The sequence below is a fragment of the Sparus aurata genome, chromosome 1, assembly GCF_900880675.1.
Source record: "Sparus aurata chromosome 1, fSpaAur1.1, whole genome shotgun sequence".
In the NCBI taxonomy this organism is placed as follows: Eukaryota; Metazoa; Chordata; class Actinopteri; order Spariformes; family Sparidae; genus Sparus; species Sparus aurata.
In genome coordinates, this window is record NC_044187.1 from 20,012,987 (window position 1) to 20,036,867 (window position 23,881).

At 42.5% G+C, this 23,881-nt stretch overlaps 1 protein-coding gene across 4 annotated transcripts in view; it reads left to right on the plus strand.

The window, feature by feature from the left end:
* The window catches only part of pax5 (paired box 5), a 61,724-nt gene that overhangs the window by 23,368 nt on the left and 14,475 nt on the right, over window positions 1–23,881 (plus strand). For 2 of the 4 annotated variants that reach the window (XM_030432377.1, XM_030432384.1), the window contains exons 5-7: window positions 2,776–2,901; window positions 10,167–10,351; window positions 19,056–19,188. In XM_030432377.1, coding sequence (XP_030288237.1) covers window positions 2,776–2,901; window positions 10,167–10,351; window positions 19,056–19,188 — 444 coding nt within the window. The remainder of the gene's footprint in view (window positions 1–2,775; window positions 2,902–10,166; window positions 10,352–19,055; window positions 19,189–23,881) is intronic. The other 2 variants (XM_030432392.1, XM_030432398.1) reach the window with 1 other exon arrangement.

The following is a 23,881-nucleotide window of genomic DNA, read 5'->3' on the forward strand; positions in this document are numbered from 1 at the left end:
TCAGAATGTCTAGCGTATAAAACATCTCATTCTCATGTCTATTAAAGTTACATTTTGGACTGCATAAACTAAGAATAGACCCAAGGTTTGGCTGTTAATTTAGTGTTTTTTAGTCGGGTCACAGACTGAAGCAATATATCTATTACAGCTCTGACTGAAACATTATTTCCCTTTTTATTCGATGAATATCTCAGAGTACAAATAAATACGAGGCTCTATCTCTCTCCCTCTCCATCTCCTCCTCACTTTGCCCTGCAGTGGATTGTGTTTCGGTGTCTCTCATATCTTCATAATCGCACATTGTCTATTAATCTAAATTAATTTCACACACGCTGCTCCCTGACTCCTGCCTTTTCACACACATTTAGCAGACGCACGCACACACACACACAGGCACGAGCATGCACACACAACCTAGACACACACGCGCACATACACACACACATCGCACGCTTACAGATTACACAGATAAATGGGTCCCACTCCCAGGCGGAAAATTGAACATTTGGATTTGCAGAATAAAAGCGTTACATTCTGATAAAAAAAAAGAGTGAAAAGAAAGAGAAAGGAAAATCAGATAATTGAAGTGCTAAATCAAGTGATGGGAAAAGGAGGGATATGCATTCATTATACTCTCCCTGTCGTTAACGGAGGAGTGAAGGCTGGAAGGGGGCCTTGATCGTCTGGTTTATCGTTTTTTTCTTGTTTTTTTTTCGTATTCCCTTTTCGGTCTTGTCTTTCCGTGTTTGGGGGTCTGCTGGGAGAGAGGATTAGGATGTCTGTCTCCACACCTTTCTGTCCCTCCTGGGATACCATACTGTCACTCAACCCCACGTCCGCTTACAGGGGCACAGATAAGAGACCAAGGAATCAGTGACTATATGTCTCGGTGTGTGTGTGTGTGTGTGTGTCAGGAGGTTGCAGAATGTGTGTGTGCGTGTGTGTGTGTGTGTGTGTGTGTGTGTCACTGAAGCGGTGACAAGTATGTCGCCCAGCGAGGAACTTGTCTCCTCCAGGGGGAAGATTAGAGGGAGAGACATGAGGAGCAAAACACAGACAGACTCATGTCCTTTGTGGCTTTTTTTTCTCTCCCCAAGCTTCAATCTGGTGTGTGTGGCTGAGGATAGTTTCAGAAGATTAAAGTGAAATGTACGTTGAGTTTAAAGAGAAAAAAAGAAGATTTCGCCTATGGTTTTTTGCTTTGTATCTTTTGCTCATAAAAGTGTCATAAGTAACTGAATCAGGTCATGTGAGCGTTTCACAAGAAAGAGAGATATACTCACAAATCGTCAGAAGTTGTACCGGACGTATTCATCCGTTTACTAAACAGCATTCATCGCGTGTAGAAAAATCTGCTTCAGCATTACAAGCAGAAATATTCAACACACGGGGTCCTTCAAGCTAGAGTTTTCGGTCATATAGTGTGTTATCATTTCTAGCTTCATATAATTAAACCATTTATTTTAAGTACATGTGAAGAAAAAACACACTGTTCAGGTGACCTTATCTCTTACGTATGAGCCCTAACAAGGGGCTTTACTGTATTAGTAGTAGTTCTTATAAAACACGAGCATCAGTTAATAGGTGATATGTTGTAAGTTCTTATGAGCTGCTTATTAACATTTAGAAGACTATAAAAAGCTTAAAACTTCCTGCCTGTTTTGAAGTTGGCAATCCCCTCCCCTTTTCATCCTTTTCGAGGCAGCTCTCTTCGCCGTCACCAGGAGGGCCGTAGTAGCTTTCAAAGTTCCCCCATTGCTGGTAAAAAAAGGAGGATCCTGCTCTGTGCAAGTTGCCTGAGCAGACAGGACCGCCTCTTTCTGGAGTACTCTGTCCTGATTGGATAAGGCGGGCAGGGATGCCAGAATATCTTTTCTCTTTTACTGCATGTGCAGGAGGAGGAGAGAACTGGGCTACTGACCAAACACTCTATAACAGTGATTACTGTAGGAATATAGCTGTTGAACACTTATTTTAATAAGAATATAAAAGTCCAGCAGCTTTAAAAACAACACATTTATTGTTAGATTATAAGATATTTAGAAGGCATTATATGACCTTATACGTTTCTTATAACTTTTTCTAATAACATTAGCAACAAACACATTTGTTAAATTTCACTTGAGTATGATGTCACTGTTAAACCTTTACTTATCTTTTCTTGTTGCTTTATTAAGATTATTACATATTTTATTACGCAAGTTTTAGCAGTTAGCTAAGCTACTTTCCGCTACTGGATATAGAATGCTTTATTTAGGTTAATAAATCCTTTAATATACACTTCACTTCACTACATACGTTTTTTTTTATTATAAGACATGCAGCGAGGGACATTATGTAATAATAAGGACCTTATTAGCAATTCATTAACGGTATTACAAGAACCTTTATTAAAAGCTTTACCAGAAAATCCAACATAACTTTGAAACCCCCCCAAAATCTGTCTGACTTAGGTGAGGCAACTCTTTGTTACTCGCATTATGCTCAGTCTCCTAATAGAATGAGCAGTGTATATGTTTCTGTTTCTGCAAAATATACTGTAAGGTGAAACAGAAAATGTGTTTCATTCAAATGTCAAAGTCTTAAAGCGTTGTCACCCCTCGTCTCTGATTGTTAATAGATTTCTTTGTATTTTTGAACCTCTGCCGCTGACTCACACATTCTCTCAAGGAAGCTTACACGCATTACTCATAAGTACAAAAATGTCTGGATATTCTTCTCCCTGATCTTGTCTTGTGATCTAATGGTTTGCGCTGTCCTGTGATCTGCCTGCAGGGACGTCCGTAGCTGCCACACAAGTGTCGGCGGTGACCAGTGACTCGGCCGGCTCCTCGTACTCCATCAGCGGCATTCTGGGTATCAGCTCAGCCGCTGATGTCGGCAAGAGGAAGAGGGATGAAGGTGAGCAAAAAAATATGTTTGTGTTTACCTTCATTGCTGTTTTTTTTTGGTAGTGATGGCATACGTACAAACACAGTAAATAACATACATAAACACGTTATATGATGACGGACAGTCTTGGGAACACCCTCCTCACTGTACAGCACAGAAAGCCCAGATGGAAAGAACTCAGCAGGATCAACGACAGATGTGTGTGAGTCTGTGTGTGTGTGTGTGTGTGTGTGTGTTTGTTTGCGTGTGCACTATGGGAGATCTAAACCAAACATCTTCATTCAGAAAGCCCTATTTGTTTACTAACAGAGCTTCACTGGAGAGCTACCTGGGAAGTTGGTTTATGCATGCACTATCGATCATGTACGTTGTCATACGGGATCGATGTTGTATGCATGTTAATAGAGGTGTGGGCGCTTGCGTGTGTGGGGTGTCCCACATGTACTGTATGTACATGTTTTGCATCTGCATGTGTGTGCAAACACGTGTGCATGATTGTGATTGTGTGTGTGGTGGTGTCAGTGGCATTAAAAAGCCATCACACAGACAGTCTCCTGCGGTAAATGAGACAGGACCAGATGTCGGAGCGAGGGGGGGTGACAGAACGCCACTGGGGGCTATTTCACACACACACACACACACACACACACACACACACACACACACACACATGCAGGCGCGCGCACACACACACACACACACACACACACACACACACACACACACACACACACACAGTATCCTTTCCAACTGCTGATAAATTTCCAAAACATTCCAAACAGGTTCCAGGATGAATCCCAGGTGTATCTTGTGCGTTCTGATAAGGTCCACACACCCATCAGCAGAGCACAAAGACTTTAGACCTGACAAATGCACGCAAGCACATGCGCACAGAGTACGGCTGAATGATGATTACACACAAAGGTAGCTGATAAAAGTTTCTCCCTTTCGTGAACTTACCAGTATCTTACCTTCAACAACTGTGAGCTTGTAATGCGAATAAATAAAAGTGTAAATGCCAGAATTTAGTCAAATAAAGAAACGAACACAAATGCCACGTTTTCATCATGTTTTACGACATAGTTTTAAAATATTTGACAGGGACTCTTTTAATTATGTCATCTCTAGCACCCTCTTCTTCTGCAGTGCTTTAACAAGCACCACCAGCTGTTTGTCTCGATTGTGACTAACTCTTAATATCCACATTAGGGCTGCTGCAATATCAGATTTTCACCTCGTTTTTACTTTGGCCAATCAAATTCACAATAACGATATTATCGCAATATCTAAATTTGAAAAGAATTCAAATGCTAGCGATTAAATTTGTCCCAACTGTGTTTCCTGTGGTTTCTTTTCTCTTTTTTGGCAAATAAATTATAGAAAATACGTGTGTAGGGATGTGGAGAGTAAAAACCTTGAAAAATGTATGTGACTATTGTCAATATTGTGACACCTCTGATTCACAAAATATGAAAGTTGACGGAAACGTGTAGTCATTCGCATTTTCTATTAGAGTTTGATTTTTCTTTTTTTTTCACAAAATTTGGGCGGAGACTTAGCTATACATTAGTGGTTACTCTTCGATGGATGCAATGTTTAATACCCACCTAAAATTGTCCCTTTCACAGTCGACATTTTGACTTTTTAAATGATGACGAGCACAGACGTAACATGATATTTCTGTTGCTTTACCAGTTATAACGAGTCATAATGTATCAGGGCTCTACTTTTCTTTTAAAGCCACATTTAATTGTCAAGAATAATGTGTCATGTATAATTAAACAAATTATATACTGCTCTGACGTCTGTGGCAAACACTCTGTGGTTGAATCTGTAGTTGAAGTAGAAGCTTTGTAATCTAATTAGAGACATTATTGTTTTCGCTTTGTTCTGTATGTGCATGACGCGCTACACTTTGTGCTGGATGTGTGGTCTGTCTGTTGTTTTACTACGACTCGACATTGGGTTCTTCATTTATATCAAAAATATTGTATCACTTAAGCGTTTCACTGAAGCACCCAGAAAGCGCCACTGGAGCGTTGTGTCGCTCAGCGTCACATTTTATCTGCAGTGTTCCTGTGGTAGAGGTCTGCGCGGTTGGCTCTGTGGTCTAATTAACAGCATTGCTAATCACAGCTTCCATTAGAGCAGCCCCCGCTGGATAATGACACACACACACAGCAAGGGGCGACAGGGGGAACAGCATGCACTGACATGGACAGACAAACACATACACAGAAACACAATAATGCAAGCCTCTCACAGACACACACACACACACACACACACACACACACCCATATGCTTGTTGGCACGGACATTTGTACACAGAAGGGGAAAAGATATGAACATACACAAGTCACCCACACACACATCGGTGCTTCTCTTGTCGATGTTGTAGTTGTATGTATCGCTCGGTACAGGTGAATGTGTTACACATGCAGTAATGAGACAGTAGCAGGGAATCTCTGCGTCGTTCATGTACCTCAAAGTTCAAACACTGACTTCCTCAAATGAAGAAAAGCATTTAGAGAAAAGTATTTAAGTAAACAGGGTTTCTGTCTCGGGGAGAACGGGGCAAGTTGAGCCACTTTTTACAATTGATGATTTTTGCTGGGAAATCAAAGTGTGTTTGTATCAAATTATAGTTAATATATACTTCAGGTTCTTATGAATTGTTAAACATGCTAAAATGATCACGATATCGGATGACTCTTTTTGCTGTTATTTTGAATTTGAGTGACACCTTTTTCTTGACCTTATTCACAGCAGACATTTTGACATGTCATGAGCAGGAGAAACACAGCTTTAATAATGCTATCGATGGCTGAATCACATTTAGTTTTTCCTGTTCCTTGACCCCGACATAGTGCAGAATGGTTGACTGGTAGGATGTATTTGGACACCTGAATGAAACTGAGCTATTGTAACTTTTACCTACGTTTCGTGCTATCAAAATGTCTGCTGTGAGAAAATGCCCATTTAGAGGCAGACCACCAAACTGAAACACAGTACAGGAGAAAGTGCACCTGTTTCCCTTTTGTGGCCTCAAAGTGATCTTTAGGTGAATAAAATTATATGTATTTTCTAAATGGGGCATAGCTTCAAGCCACTGAGGAAGCAAGCACACTGCTGTAGTGCCCATGAGTACGTGTCAGAGGTGTTTTTGTAATTGTGACATTATGCAATGATCATATCTTGCAATATATCAACATATATATAAAATTGCGAGCAGGAAACCTTTTATCTCTGCTGTAATTTATAAGCATTGAAGTGGCAGCTGTTCAAGTGATGGGAACACAAGAAGGCGAGATCATGGCGTGTGTGTGTGTGTGTGTGTGTCGGCAGGAGGAGTGTGTATGGGTAAAGCTCTGTGGTGACCTGTGCCCCCAGCCAAAGCAACGGGAAGTGGGGGGTGACCGGGGTGCCAAATGTAGATGAATGGGAGTGAATGGAAGAACTTGACTTGTGGGGCCAAAAGGGGACTATTGTATCTTAACCTATTCTGTGTGTGTGTGTGTGTGTGTATATGTGTGTGTGTGGATATGGAGTTCAGGACAGGTGGGCCTGTTAAGATAGGGAATGATTCTTTCTGATAGTGATTTGTTAATGAAGTCTGAAGGAAAATCATTTTCACTGGTTGTTAAAAAAGTCTTTCCTGCATGAAGAAAAAATATTGTCAATGGCGTTTTACCCAGAATGCCAAGATGACCTCTCACCCCCTTGTGCATCCACTGTGACATGCAGCAGCTTAACAGATAAAAGACGCCGGGAGTGAGCAAAAGATGGAGGACGGAGGAGAGGAGAGGAGGGAGGGGTGCTCCGCCCTTCACCCTGAGTTCCTCTCTGTGCCTCCCGCCCCCCCAAAACTTTGATCTCTGGAGTTTAGATGCCGCACACACACACATGCACATGCACAGGCTGGGGCTGTGAGGTCAGGCTTACGACCTCTGTCCTATCAGTATGATAATCTATGTCATCTATGTCAAGTGCAAAAAGATGCACAGTGGTGGTGTCCTACCCCCTGCAGACACACACACAAACACACACACACACACACACACACACGCACATGCACACGCACGCACACTCACACACACACAACACACAAACAGGTGACAAGCCATCTAACTCTCAAAGGTATTTGGATTTAATAATCCAACTGTTCCTGCCTTGTCGAATAAATGGCAACGGCAGGCCGAGTCAGAGTGACACGGTGTTGGAGGAAGAGAGAGAGAGAGACAGACAGAAAAAAGAGAGTGAGAGAGGCGGAGAGGGAGAGAGAGTGAGAGACAGAGAAGGCGGAAGAGAGAGGAAAAAGGCAGAAAAGAGAGAACAATAAGGGCTCATTGTTTGTTTTGTTCTGCTCTGAAAAAGAGGGAAGAGAAGCGCTTCCCTTCTGAGACTGACTCACAGAGATAGAGGCAGCTGTGAGTGTGTATGTGTGTGTGTGTGTGTGTGTGTGTGTGGGTGTGAGTGTGTGTGTGTGGGTGTGAGTGTGTGTGTGTGTATCCGACAGTGAATAGGATTTAACCCGTCACGGCAATGAGTTTCTTTACCCATCCATGGATACAATGAGACCAGCCGGATATCAAGCTACCCACCCACACCCACATCCACAACAAGACACACACACACCCACACACACACACACACACATACACACACACACACACACACACACACACACACACATACAGATGAATGGACAATATTGATTATCATAAATAAAAGCTTTGTTCTTACTGCTCGATTACAGTAGGTCCTGTCTGTCTCCTTCGCTCTCTGTCTTTCTCTGGTCCTTTGTGGGCGCTGCGTCGTGGCTTTGGTCAGTCTTTCAGTGTGTATTTGTGTGTGTGTGTGTGTGTGTGTGTGTGTGTGTGTGTGTGTGTGGCTGTGTGTGTCTGTGTGTGGGAGTGACAGAGAAAGCAGAAAGCAATAAGCTGGCTGAAATGGTGCCATCAGAGCTACATGATTGATCAATTGAATTCCATCATGAGGACTGGCCGGTGGGATTAAATAGGTCGCCGTGGGTTACCAGGCTAAAGCATCATACCGGCTTTATCTCCCCCCTGATTGGTCTGTCACCGGAGACCTGGACCATACACTCACACTACTCCCAGCATCTGTATATGAGTGTGTGTGTGTTTGTGTGTGTTTATGTGTGTGTGTGTGTGTGTGTGTGTGTGTGTGTGTGTGTGTGTGTGGCTGTAGTAGAGAAAGAGAGATTATGATCGTGCAGTGTGTTTGCGAGAGAGTAGCTGAAAGGTTTTTGTGTACTCAAAAGGTGTAGCGAGGTTCTGTGAGTTTCGCAGCACGGTGTGAGCGTGAGGTGTGTTGTGTTTGCAGCTAGATACCGTTTCATGATTCGAGGTTTACTCAAAGTCTTTGAAATCATATGAAAACCACACACCAGTGTCCCAACTCGAGATGTTTCATTTTGTTACGTTTTCAACAGGTTATAACTCAAATCGTGAAAATAAGTATAAGGGAAAATGTTTTCATCTACCATTTTTGGTTATCGGTAATGATAATGCACACAATAAGTTATTTGCTAGGTTGTGTGAGTTTACCTACATCACTAAAATAAAGTCAGATGATGATGCAAGTCATCCAAACCTAAACCAAAGAGTAACCTAAGACAAAGTATATATAAAACAGCCACACTGTCCTTGTCTCTCTTTTCTTTTCCACCTTGACACACCCGAAGAGCTCACTTTCAGTTTTACCTATAGATAAGTCATTAGCTGGTCTTACATTCTGTCTTCTGACAGCTCAACCTTAAATCCTTGACACATCCGGCCGACGTTGACCCATTGGGCATCATCGGGCATTGTCTGAGCTCTAGTCAGGGATGTGTCCCACATTGTTGGCACTGGACAGAACCTGTCAGTGGCTTTTTGGCATATAGAATCAGCAGCTTGCTGTAGTAGCCATGATTGCACAAATTTCGCACAATTTCACCCTGTATTTCTCCTCCACCTCATCACCAATGCCATTTGTTTTCAACAGACAAATTCCTCATTAGAACTGGCTCTATTAGTGAGATTGGTGTAAAACAATGCTCCCTAATCATAACAAGGGATTGTATGTCTACAGAAAGGTATTTCCTCTCATACAGATGCAGGACCTACTAGCTTGTTGGCTGTCGGCTGTAGTGTGGCTGTCGTTGCTACTAGCTGCTACTAGTACTCTGAACAACCAATTAGCATGTTGCATTGTGGGAATCGTACATGGGAGGTTTTGAGGAGAATTAAGAAGACAATATCTGTTTCTATGGCATTTTGATCCTTTTGTTGTACTGTACATTGACTGTCCGAAAAACTAAATTAGTGGATGTTGCTGAAGGAATTATCATTTAATGCGTGGTGATCACATTTTCTTTCTTTCTTTCTTTCTTTCTTTCTTTCTTTCTTTCTTTCTTTCTTTCTTTCTTTTGGCCACATCACTCTTTGTTTTTTCTTTAAGATCACAGTCTGGCACAAATGGATCTGTATTTTCAGTCCAAATGGAAAAAAATATAAATTTGAAGCCCCTTCCCCATCTCCACCTGTCTGTCATATCACTCCCCCTGCTGCTGGACAGACACTCTCACACACACACACACCAAACACACAGTGACCCCCAGGACTAAAATAGGCTCTCAGGAGCGGTTTGGAGCGATGAATTGGCTCTATAGCGGGGGATTTTCACCCTCATCCCCTTTTTCTCTTTATCTTTTTTTCTCGTTCACTCTTTCTAATCATTTGTGGGCCGCGACTCTTCACAGCTCTTATAATTGTCTCGTTCGGTCCCTCAGCCTTGCAATAACTGCAGGATACGAGAGCTCACAGTCTAATACTGATACCACAGCAATATATATTTGTGTGTCTTGTGTGTGTGTATGGGTGACACGACAAGAAGTGTGTATATACGAGGGGGCGAAAGTGTACTTTCTGAGAGATCAAGACGAAGGGACAGCATATGCTTGGTAATGGATTGCATTTGTATAGCATTTTCTCTGAGTCTCCACAATCTATGAAGTCACTCAGTCCTAAATCAGCTCAGTGGGGTTCATTTGAGTCCATACATCGCTCAAACTTCTCTCTCTACATCTGCCTCAGTGATTTATTTTTTTCAGCCCTCTATCATTTTAATCTTTCTGGATTCTCCTGGTTACAGACTCACAACCGCCTCCTTAACTCTTTGAACCCCTTCTATCTCACTTAATCCTCCATTAAATGTCCTCCATTTGCAACCCCCTCTAACCTCATTCCTTTTTTCGGTCTTTCTAGGTTTGCAGGAGTCGCCACTGGCCAACGGGCACGGGCACAGTGGGCGGGACTTCCTCAGGAAGCAGATGAGAGGGGAGCTGTTCTCACCGCAGCAGATCGAGGTATTGGACCGTCTGTTTGACAGACAGCAACCCTGTCCAATCCAATCCAGCTCTGACCTCTATCTGAGCCCTGACTCTGGCAAGGTAAGGGCGTGGCACCATGCAGGCTCTGGGCAGACGTCAACAAGACTATGGGTTGCTCTGATGACAAATAATGCAGGGGAAAACTTTCCATTAAAAACTAATGAGCAAGACGGACAGGGGCAGACACAGAGCCAAGGGGTGGCCAGTGGCAGCCGTGGCCACCAGAGACTATAGCCTGTCTTATTCACTATCACACAGTTCCTCGTCAATGGAGTTCGCCATGTTGCACCGCCATGTTTCTACAGTATCCCAGATTGGACAAACCAAACACTGGCTTTAAAGACAGGGCTTTTGTGTTTTTGCATTCTTAGCGGCCACTACAGTAGAGGGTGAGTTGAGGAGTGTCACTAAATCCTACACACTAAACCTTTAAATGGTGATTTCCTAGATGTTGCTCGTGCAGGATTTATTTCAAGTCAGGTGACGTTTAGTGATAGTCACTTCAGTTTGAACGCACTAGTTTCAGGTCACTTTGGACCAAAACGTTCTCCAAATGACTCCACATAATCTTTTTTTTTGTAATGAATTGTAAGATTGGTGCACATATAACACTCATTTGCATAAGACATATTTTTGTGCCAGCCACAACAGCCTGATCAAACTGTCTGGCATGTTTGAACAAGAAATCTGCAAAACAGGAAGCTGCTCATTATGCAACGGCTTAAAAAGCTAACTGAATGAGTTTAAAGAGAGAAAACATTTGAACTCTGAACTGTTTTGAGTTCATGTTGCGTAAACTATGACGGATAAAAATGATTAAATGTGACTTTTCATTCAAAGACTAAAACTGAATCTAAAATAGCTTCTTACCAAAAGTAGGAAGTGATCTCAATCAGGCCATCCCTATGTTGTCTGGTCAGATGCTCCAAATACATACTTGATACCTCAAACTTAAACTATAGCATAAAGGAAATTAGAGCATGTAGTGAGACTATATTCATTTTGGCATAATTATAATTAGGCTGTTAGCTCAGTGAGCTAATTATTGGTCAGCAGATAAAAAAGTTTGTTTGTTTTATCTGCAATTATATTGTTAGTCTTTATTTTATAAAGTCTCTAAGGCCTTAAGGTTATGGGGGAAAGCCAACTGCATTAAGATGACTTACAAACGGAGCAATATCTTTGATCTTTGTTGCTAGATGCTTGTCTCTGCTTTTAGCATAAAGCCTGTCCTGCCTGCTATGCCTTGCCATGCCGTGTCAATCTTGAAGATGTCAGACTGCATAATGAAAATCAAATTATGATATTTGTAATTATGTCTGCAAATCATTGCATTCATCCTGATAGTGCAAAAAAGACAACAACACAGAAGAAGCAAAAAAGGTCTGAGTGATCTGAAAATGCCAACATCAAGCCGCGTTTCCCTGTCAGCCTGACTGACTGCTGTGAGCTTCTGTGCTCTGATACGTCGACTCAGTCAGGCCTGCCCTATTGATGTTCCTATAATCTAGATACACTGCAGGGGTTAATGAGCATATTGACCCGGCTCTTATTATGACCTCACTTCCTGCTGCTCGGGGACGGCGATGGGAGCCGTCCACATGCTGATGCATCTTGGGATTGTACTGCCAATGCCTGTGTGTGTGTGAGAGAGAGAAAGGGTGTGTCTGTGTGTCTTAATGTTACATCTAAATTGACCTCCCCCCCTCTCCCAGCAGTAAGTAAATCTGAGTGGAATAGACAGGTGTAAGTATGACGCAGAATAACAAAACGACAACAAGCCAGCATTTGTATTCTCTCGACACCTTTTCTCAGATGTCCTCTAATCTGCAGCCCTGCGGAAATATTTTGCGAACGTCTTAAAATGACACTTCCTTTAAAGATGTGCCTACTTCAGGTTTATTTAATCAGTCAATGTCAAGGGCAAAAGGACAAACACTCACTAAAGGAGCAGCAGTATATGGAGTCACATCCAGGCTATAGCCTTAGACCTATAGGGCAGAGTTTCTTCTTTTAGCCCATTCACTTCCCTCTGACCGACATGGGGAGTGGAGTAGCACAGGGCGAGAGGTCGACAGGGATTGGCTCTAGTAGCTCTATAGACGACGACTCAAGGCTATAATACCCATGATTCATAGGTCAGTGTCCTCCCTGAGCCCGGTCAAGCCACTGGGGTCGGGGATAGGGGCTTTAAACCATAGGTCGCACCGGGGTCAAACTGGAGCTGTATTGTGATTACAAAGAAGCGCGTACACACTCGCCCTCTCTCACACACACATTAATCTACATCACTATCTGTCCCTCTACCTCCGCTCCCTGCTCTCATCCTGTCTAGCCGACCACCCCCCTTTTTACTCGCCTGCATTTCCCAGAGGGAATGATTGACAGTCATACCCTCCAACACTGACACGCTGACAGCCAAAGCTCAGCCGCTCTGGTATGTGGGCTGAGGTGTGTTTGTGTGTGTGTGTGTGTGTTTGTGTGTGTGCGTGTGTGTGTGTGTGTTTGTGTGTGTACGAGGTTATAGTCAAGGAGGGTCATGCTGTGCTGTGACTGACATTCCTAAAAGAAGTCTTATAAATACTTGGTCCTGCTGTTGGGGGTGCATTTGATAGAGTGTCAGCTTTGTGTGTGTGTGTGTGTGTGTGTGTGTGTGTGAAAGAGAAAGAGAAAAGGAGCGAGTGGGAAGTAGAGGTGCGAGCGGCTCAATTTCAGGTACCAACAGTATATTATAATGCTATACTAATATACTGTAATTTCAGCGGTTATTTCAAGCTCTTCATTATCTTTTCGCTTTCTTGCCCTGACACACGAGCCTCATTCATTATTTCTTCTTCCTTCATCCCGCCTGAATAGATAAAAAGTTAAAAATTGCTCACGTTCCTCACAAGCAAATCTTATTTTATCTGTCACCAGTAGTTACTCCGCTATCCTGTTTGTCTCAGACCTTTTTCTTTATCTTTCCTCCCTAACAAGCCATCCTTTTATCTCATCTCCCTCTCCTGCTCTTGTTCCCTCTCTCCCTGTAGTCTATTAAGTCCCACTATTAATTTGTGTGTGCGTGCTCCTATGTGTGTCTGCATGTGTGCCTGTCGGAGAGAGTTCATTTGAATTTCCCTTCAATCACTTCCTATTACCCAGGTGATAAATCAGTAGGGCTGACGGAGCCCCCACCCATCAGCGCTGCCCCCGGGTCCAAATGCCCACCCCAGCACCAGCCAGTGGGGCTACACTGTGATATAAAAAGAAAAGTCTGTGTCATTCTCTTCATCCAAAAAAGCTTAAAAAGACATAGAGAGGTTGAAGGTGATCTCTTGTGAATGGTTAGACTGGTCAAAAGATGTTGAGGACTCAGAATGCGCTGTCTTATATAGATTGTTACCCCCACCTCTTTTAGTATTATCAACAAAATCATAAAAATGGTATTCAAGGTAGAGGGTCATGTTTTTCTGCATATTTCTTAACAAGTCACCAAGTTCCAAGAAAAGACACCAATGTGTCACTCAATACGTCTAAGTTATTAGTTCCCACAGAAATTGTGAATCTTAAAACACAGGTCACAAATGTATAGTGTCATTAACAAAAAGGCTCATTCATTCCCTAATACAGCTGAGTACTGCAGTTTTTACCAAACAGAATTGAATGGTGCATTTTTGGGGGCTTATTTTCACCCGCGCATTGATTGACATTGAGGAAGTATTTACGTCAGCAGGACGTGGGAACACACATGTTCCCTGCAACATCACTCAGTTCAACACTGTGGCCTGTTGTTGAATTGTAATGACACAGAGGAAAACACTACATTAAGGTTTTCATACAGTAAGCAAAGGGAATTTTTCCACAAGTCGTTTGCTCAAATCCAAAATCTGGACCGTTTGTGCTTCGTCTCTGTTGATTGTTAGCCATGAGCTAGCCAACGGCAGACATTCCTGTAACAATAGGATAGTTTGTGTTGTTGCAGGGAGCACAAATGTGACGCAGGCCACAATGCGAGTTGCCATGGTAACAGACATTTCCCGCTAATAAGCTAATTACCTAAGTAATACTACTAAGCTCATGACAACAATTGTGTGTCAGATTACACTGGGCGTTTTACTCTGTGTGGAGCGTTGTGTTTAATCACTGTTCACACATTTCCTGCTGCGGCAGCTTCACTTCAGAACCATTTGACTGGCAAAACACGTGTTGACTTTTATTGTGAAGTAGGCTAGTCACAGGAAATGCACTGTGTTTCGTGAGATTTAGCACATACTGCTATCATTAATCAAAAATGCGTTGACGGACCAAAACATTTGCGGCATGTGTTGACAGCGGATCAATTTTTTGTAAGGGAGTAGTTTTATACAGTCTGTGGGAGTAATGGCACGAGAAGGAGCTGTTAGATAAAGAGCTTCAAGTGACGGGCTGCACTCCTCCACCAGTGAGGTAACAACTCCTTTTCCCTCATTAATGTTACCAGGTTCCCTATTAGACTTGGGTTTAAATGAGAATTATTTCCACATAGGTGCTTTTGGTTTTCGCTTAAACAACAAATCCTCTGCCATCATCTGGTAGGTTAACTCTTCTTACTGTCATTACGTGAAAAGTGAATGAGACTATAACCTTCTAATCCGAATGGTTGAGAAAGAACAGAACAAAATGACACATCATGGCAGGAAGAGTTTAGTTCCTGATAGATGTAGACCGTGCTGCTGGCTAGCTGATTAGTTTTGAGGGGTCGACTGAGCAACTGTACGTTTGTGGAGAAAAATGTATTTGTAATTGTCCAATTTAATTGTCTTGATTCCAAAATTAACTTTGTGTGTTTAAACACACCATCAGGCTTTTAGCTTCACAGACAATACTTTACAAGTTGGATCAATTCATTGTTGGTTCTGGTTTTATCATGAGTTTTGTTGACTGTGAGAGAAACAGCCTTACCCACTCACTCGTGTGATGGGATCACTATTCTGTACGTGGAACAACAAAAATAGGTACAGGGCACCAAAACACAAACATTTAATTTCCAAATTTAAATCAATCAATCATTCATAAAATAGAAATGTTAGGCCAAGTCTCCATCCAAAATGTATGAACTTTTACAGCCTCTCCCCAGAGTTGAGGTCCATCTGGCTTGTCAGGAAATGAATATCCTCCCCACTGCTGCCACGCTCAGTTTGAGCGCAGATGAATTCCTTCCCCACAATCCCTGTCTCAGTTTGTGGGCCTCTGAGGGAATTGTATTTGTTTATAGTCAAGCCTTTTTCCATCAGGAGTACACAAGACAATGTGGAGAGAAGCAGAGAGAGAGAGAGATGGAGAAATCGGGAGCTATTTGGGGAATGGAGAAAGGGAAATACTATTATGCAAATAGGGCAGGCCAACAAGGCCAACGTGTGTGTGAGTGTGTGTGTGTGTGTGTGTGTGTGTGTGTGTGTGTGAGTGTGTGTGTGTGTGTGTGTGTGTGTGTGTGAGCGTGTGTGTGAGCGTGTGTGTGTGTGTGTGTGTCGAAGGGCCGATTAGGACTCATCTGTTATTGATGTGAAATTTGAACCAAGCCATTACCTATCCAGATCTGAGTCAGTAGACCAACCTGCTGTGTGTAAGTGAGGGCTTGGGAGAGAGGATGAAAACACTGGCAGCGGCCACACACTGTAAAGTTAAACGGCTTTTCAGATATTAAGTTATTTTTCATCATTAGGATGTAACTCGTTCATGAGAAAAAGGGTAGAATTACGCTGCTGAAGTTACAAAGTAATGAAAAAGATCTGAATACCTGCAACTGATTGGCCAACACAACACAAAATGTTGCAGTGGAGTCAGGTTCAACTTTTATTCTGGACAACACTGCTTCTTGTTTTTTTGCTGGTAGCTCTCTGCCCACTGTGTCAACAGAGCGGCTGCTTTTTATTCGTGCAGCGCCGAACACGGCCTCCTTCCCAAAGGAGCCATGCTTACTTGGTTGCAATTCTTTCCACATTATTTTTTCACCTCCACTTTTTCTTATGCCTGACAAGCATTCGGCTCTCTCCGTCATCTCCATCCCCATCTTCCTTCTTTCTGCCCGTGACTTCCTGCCCCTTGCCCAGCTCCTGTGCCACCTTTTCTTTTAACCCTCCTTCTTGCAATGTACAACTCCCCCACCACCACCAACATCACCACCTCCACCTCCAGCTCCCCCCAAACCCCAACCCTTCCATGGCCTGGCAGCTGCGTCCCTCCTCTTTGATGAGGGCTGATGGCGCTGTATGAGCGGTGGAATTGACAACATTTACAGGGCCGAATGAGAATGATCCATCTTCCTTAGCGGGCCTGTCACCCCACTGGCCAAACTTCATCATGGCCAATTACCACGGCAGACCCCTTCTTCTCCGCTGCTGCTGCTGCCCGGCCCCCATCTACATGGATACATGGACACATTAGACACCATTATAATAAGACAGAGAGCGGCCAAGAGTGGGAGGAGGAGAGGGAGAGGGTGGTGCAGCGATAGCATGTATGAATTGGGTGAAAAAAAACTACAGGTGTGATGTGTGAGGGGGGAGGGAGGGGGGAGGCATTTAGAGAGAAAAGAGGGCTTAAAAATGTGTCTGAAGTGTAAAGAGAGAGAGAGAGAGAGAGAGAGAGAGAGGGAGATGTGTGTGTAGTGTACTGGGTAAGCTCTTATTTGGCAGGTCACAGTCCAGTGGTTGTGTTGTGTGTTGACGAGCACAGGGGTGTTTAAGAGGTCAGTCAGCACAAACACACGCCCACACTTACACGTCCTCACACACACACACACACACACACACACACATACGGATGCAGAGGTATTAAAAGGGTCAGTGCAGAACTCTCACCTCATCACCTAAAGGAAATTCTGATTGCTGTCATTAGTATACACACACACACACACGCACGCACACAAACCCACACACACACACACACACACACACACACACACACACACACACACACACACACACAGACGCACAGAAATTTAGTTTGATCATTTTTCTACACAAAGTCGCAGCCATTGCAGAAGTATGTTACAATTATTTGCACATATTCTTACCGCTCAACATACTGGAGCACATTTTAACGATTCTAATTGTATCATTTTTCACTATAACTTTCCCTGGGAAAACGTCAAATGATACGTCAGAGAGTGAGGGTGGAAGACTGGGGGTGAGACTAAACATAATGTGATTAAAACTTTTCCTCTTCTGTGAACATTTCTGACTGAGTTGCTTCAGCTAGATTTTAAAAGGCAATGGTCAGATCAGCTATTACGTGCTGTGCGTTTAATCCTTAAATTTTACTGTGATTTTCTATATATACACATTCTATAAGATACATATGTGATCACATATGATCAATCACACACATACACACCACACCACCAGCAGGCAGGTCATTTGCCCATCATGGGTGTCGCAGCCCTGAGAATCGGTGGTTAATCTATACATAGTTGGTCATCAGTATCATTTGCCATCACTCCAAATCACCACACACATACACTGGGGCGAAGAGATGAGGATGGATAGGTCATGGTTTAGTGTTGGGGTCAGACTGAGGTGAGGGGACAGTTTCCATTATCCATCTATCTGTCCGCATTTTGGGAAAGCGACAGAGAGAGAGAGAGAGAGGGCACGCTCAACCAGTTTGTAACAGTGGCTGATTTTTTGTCTGCATGAACTTGGTTGATACAAAGGTAATGAAACATACAAGGGACAACAGACTGTTTTTTTACTTATTTTTTTACTTTAGATGCACAGAATGTAATATTTGGTTTTCTGTTGTAATCTTTTAACTATTTGTGGCACTAGAGTAGATTACGGCAAAGATAATATCAGAAGAGCTTTGCGAGGAGTACGGAACTGCTTTTAGTTTTCTGTTTTAATTCTAAGTAATTTTATGACATGATGATCATTTGATTAAAAGAACATGCATGTCCACATAAACAAATAACTATCACATGGCTTACAGCTGTAAATCAATATACTGTAATATTGTAACCCTCTATTTTTTTTGACACTTTTTAATCTGCACTGTAGATTCAAGGTCTGACTATCTGGAAGATTCTCAAGAGAGTTTTCACAGAGAAAATAATCTGTACAACTAGATAACAACCTGATATTGCTTTGTCACTTCAGTCTCTTCTTCTCTATATGTCTTTAACGTGTGCACACTGTGTGTGTGTGTGTGTGTGTGTGTGTGTGTGTGTGTGTGTGTGTGTGTGTGTGGAGCACTGGGAGTTTGTGTGGATGTGTGTGGAGATGATCACAGTTCTTATTGTTGTTGGTATCTGGGGAGACAAGAGGCTTTGTGTTAGCCATGGTCTATGTGATGCCACTGCTTATATGTGTACAACGTGTACAATGTGTGTGTAGGTCTGTGTGTGTGTGTGTGTGCACACGCACGAGTGTGTGAAGGTGAGAGAGGAGAGATGAGGAGAAGGAGCAAGCTGATCCGCTGGTTATAGACTGTTGGACTTGGTTGTTCAGTAAATCCCTGTCTTTGTAAACAGATCAATAAACTCTCAGCTGTAGGTGTGTTCCTGTGCGTGTGTCTGTGTGTGTGTGTGTGTGTGTGTGTGTGTTTTCATACTAAAGCTTCATTGCTCTTTGCTATAAGGAAGGGGCAGCATGTTGGATTGTAGCAGGATGTAACAAACAAATTGATCACAGCTGTAAGCCACATCCAGCACTACAGTATTTATTCATGATATATCGAACAGGAAACGTAATGATTTGTTCTTTCTTCTTTTTTTTTAATTCTCCCTCCACTTCCTGCCCCTTCTCAGACGTCAGATTATTCGGCCATGGCCTCACTAAGTGGTGGACTGGATGAGATGAAGAACAGTTTGGCCAATCCTGGTACAGGTGCGGAGTTAGGAGCCAGTGTATCCGGTCCACAGTCCTATTCACTCGTTCCAGGTAAGAAAGACCAGTATTTAACTCAACTCTTGACTCTTGAAATTAAAGGTCCGACTTGACACCCCTTGTCTGTACGTCCCCTATGATGAGCCTATGCTAAAATCATGAAAAACAGCAAGTCCTCAACAGGAAAAATTACCTTTTAGGTTAACTGTGAATGCAGCTCATTACGACCCATACTGTCGTTTGTTGTTAGGCAGTGACCTCTAATGCTTGTATTGGTTATTATTACGACAGCAAAGGAGGAAGTCAGGCAAAGTAGCATAAATAGCTGTTCAGGTCAGGTGCGAAACCACAAGTTGTGGGTGAGTTGTTTTTAACTAACTTAGTTAATTTCCTTCATGTATGTCAGGTAAATCAAGTTATGTACGTAATATATACATGTGCCTTTGGAAACATGTATATCCAGGATCAAAAGAAACTGCAACGAGTAGTCAAAATAGCCAGTAGGATCATTGGAGTTGATCAGGTATCTGTAGCTCAATCGCACAATGACCTCAGTTTAAATAAGATAGATCAAATCCTAAATGACTCAACCCATCCTCTCCACCTGACTTTAGCAGGTCAAGGGGCAGAATCCTGCAGAGGAAAATTAGGACCACAAGGTACAACAAGTCTTTTGTGCCTACAGCAATTAGACTGTACAACATTAGACAAAACAATTCCTAAGTATTTTAAACTATTTCAAATGAACATTCAATTATTTTATTTTTTCACACATGCCTTTCATGTCTTTTCATGCTCTTATTGTTTGGACTGTCCTGTTATTGTTTGTAACGTGCAATGGTGACCACATGAATTTCCCACCTGTGGGATAATAAAGTTTACCTTGACCTTGACCTTGACCTAATATCTGTATCTTTGTAACTGAATATACATAATCAATGTAGTTACTGTAACCCAATCATGTTTTCCTAAACCTAACCAAGTAGTTTTCTTGCCTAAACCAGACCAACTGCAACCGGATACTTCGCTGGTGCGCTGCAATGGCCACCCTGTTTCGGGAACGGTGATACAAGTCGCTTTGGGAGTCGCTGTAAATGGACCTTTTCAGTCCTTTACAGCCCACTATAGAGCCAGTGTTTGGTTGGTGTTCACATGATTTATGCCTCGCAGCTAGTTTGGCATGCAAGAATTGCTTTAACTCAGTTCCTTTGACTTTGTTAGTGGTGCTGGGTCAGGCATGTGCAAGCTGATCAATCAGAGCAGACTGGGTATTTAGGTTGGGGGCGTTAAAGAGACAGGATCAAAAACAGAGCATTTCAGAGGGAGAGGGACTACAGTGCTGTAGCCCTGGATAAAATGGGAAAACTGAGCATGTAAACCTAATCTTGTGCAATTTGAGCCTTTTCTTTATTTGTGGGGAGTTGACAGCGACATCAGTTTCATGCCTGGTGAGGTTACATTTGATCTATGGTAAGAGCCCCAAAAAACTAATTAATTTAAAGTAAATTACCATAAACATTTCCAATGAATCCAGCAATACAGTATGCTTCATTTTGCATATTAACAACCTCCAAATCCTGAAGAGATACCGAGTCAGATATCGGTTGAGATTATAAACTAAATGGTTGTGCAACAAAATAATGAATATTTCTGACTATTGCGACTGATGTGATGGATTTCTTTTTTGCTCTGGCTGTGTGATCACAGCTCCTTCCATATCAACACATGGCAGAGAAAAAATTAAGCCTAGTGCACAGGTCTGACCTCAGTATAAAAAATAGAGTAATTCATATTCCAAACACAGTGAGCCAAACATCATTTAAGTCCACCTCAGCAGTGAGGGAAGCTACATGGATTCTAAGTGATCCTGCTTAAAGAGCTCAGTGCTTTGGATCTCAGGAGAGGTGAGAAGCCCAGAGGAAAAGAGGGGAAAGAAAGGTGGAAGGATAGAGGAAAAGTGAGAGCCTCGTCTCATCCTCTGTCTCCATTTAGAGGCACCGGGAGAGGCAGCGGTTAATTAAGAGCAGACCAGGGAGCACTTGGACAAGGCTTCGACGTTCCCATCTGTAATGAGGGGCATCATAGAGCTGGGAATTTGGGATATCTGGGAGAGGGCTCTTTTTTACCCTTTGAAACCACTGAGGAATATTACCTGCTCAAGTCAGGAGAAATAGAGAGAGAGACAGAGACACAGAGAAAAAAAGAGAGAAGGAGATACAATTTCCATTTCTGCTTATGCATGCAAACACACATTCATATTCACACACACACACACACACACACACACCCTCTGAATATTATGCATGCATTTCCTTTCCTGTCTTTTCCCTCAGAATAGAGCTCCCTCTAGGGGATCAGACGTCTCTGTGTTTGACGCAATGTTATTGCATCCTTGAAGTGTTGATACTCCGGACACACGCTGTAAAGCAACATTTACACATTCAATCTTCCTTTCTGAGGCCTTTCCAAATCTGTAGGGCATTTTCCCTTTTTTTTCTTTTGCCCTGAACGCCACCTAGTCTATATGAGTGCAAAGAGACGCACTGTACAGCCTCGATTCCCCCCAGGTTTGACACATGTTCCTCTGATGGCTGTTTGATGCGGAGGGGTTAGATAGAGAGAGAGTAAAAGAGAAAAAGAGGAAGGGGATACGTGTTCATGTGTAGCTGCGAGCGAGCACGGAGGAGACTTGTACTTGTTCGTTGACCTCTACGGCAAAGCTGTGGAGAACAGATACATCAACACAACTGGCATACATATGCACAAATACACTGCTTGCACAGACACGGAAACACAATCACACACACACACACACACACACACACACACACATACACCTCAGAGGATCTGGCCCTGTCTGCCCCCTCTAAGTTGGGCTGTAGAGAGTCCATCTCTCCTCTCTCCCACCCTCTCCTCCCTCTCCTCCTTGCCCTGTGCACTGACCCTGAGCGGATGAGTAGCCCGTCTGCACTAATGCCTCGCTGTCGCGTCAAACGCAGAGAAAAACTTTACTACACCGAGACAGCAGAGAGGAGGCGGAGAGGGACAGAGGAGGCTGGAGTCGAGAGGGGATCAGTGAGAGAGAAACACAAGTAGAGAGGGAGGTGCGGAGGCAAATATCAAGTGGAGAGGACGGAAATATGAGAGGATGAGATGTTGGAGCCTGGATTTGTTTGTAAACACACATTTTTCTGTGTTTACTCCTCTTTTCTCTTTTCAAGTCCATTTCTTCCTCCCACTTTTGTTCTACTTGATTTTTCTCCCTTAAAGCCAGACTGACAACAGATGTTTGAGGTTGACCAATACTGATATTTAGGAACTGAAAAGAAGAAGGAATAATCCATTAACACATTTACACATTAACATGCATTCCCTTCAATAGGATTTTTTCGCCAAGCTATCAGCAGGAGTCAAACAGTGACAGCGTCAGTCTGTCGTTCCACTACTCCAGACTGCAATATCTCAGTTTTGTACAGACCTTCATGGTCCCCAGAGGATGAAGGCCTGTCCTAATGGTGCCTAATAGAATATTTAGGGCTTCAAATTTAATCAAAATGTTATCAAAATCAAATTGCCTAGTTTTATATCCAAATCAGCCGACAACACTCGATTGCCAAATGTAAGAAAACATATTTGTTTGATTCCAACTTGAACAAAAAATTTTTTAAGCTCAGTTGTGAAAAACCTGTCGAAATGATTATCAGTGACCAAATATCTGCAAAACCAATTTTTATCAGGCTGAGCTGTGCTTTGTGTTTACTATGTGTTTTCTGCTAATTAGCAAATGTTAGCATGCTAACACACTAAACTAAAATCTGTATCATTATGCAAATCACACCTACTTAACATCAGAATCTTTCAGCATTATCATTGTGAATATATAAGCATGTAAGTATAAAGCACCACTGTGTCAAGATCTAACCTAACACATTTGTTAGCATGGCTGACCTTTGACCAAGTTTTTTTCTGAGCAGGACAGTTTACCACTGAAAAATCTTGTTGGACCACTATGGTGGACAAAGTTGGTGATCTCTAAATCACCTTAAATATCTTCTGTATTTCTGTTCTGCAATAGCTTCTTTAGTTATCGGTTGACATATATAACCATGTCAATATACAGCGTTTGAACCAATATTGACTTGTTTATCAGCACAGCCAATTGATCTGCCTGGTTCCATTCCCCTGTGTCAGTAGGTAAATACATTAACTCCACCACTGACTTTAAAACAGTTTTAAGTACACGTGCATTGACCAATTATATTAATTTTATCTTTACATATTAATAAGTCAGATATTCTTTGGATCAAAATTGTACATTCAAAACATATACATTCAAATTATCTCCACCTCGATAGACTTCAGCAGTAAAATGCTGCGTACATGTTTATTCATCTTACGAGTTAGTATGTAATGGAGTATTAACATTGGGGTGTTACTTTTACTCAAGTAAAGACATCATTTTTAACTGCTCCTCCATTCACTCCTCTTTCTCTCTTCCTCTCTGTCTTCCATGTTCTCTCTATTTTGTGTGACACCATCTTTCTCCATGTCTTTTATGTTCTCTTCTCTATTTCCCATCTCGTCCGCCTCCTCCTCCTCCTGCTCCTCCTCTCAGTTAGTTAGTGGTGGTTAAGTGGAGGGGAAGTGAATGGGATTGATGGTGTTAGCATCTGAGCTGTTTATGATGATGATAAATGTGTGTGTGCAGGGGGGAGGAGTAGGGTGTTGACTCTTGTGTGTGCATGCG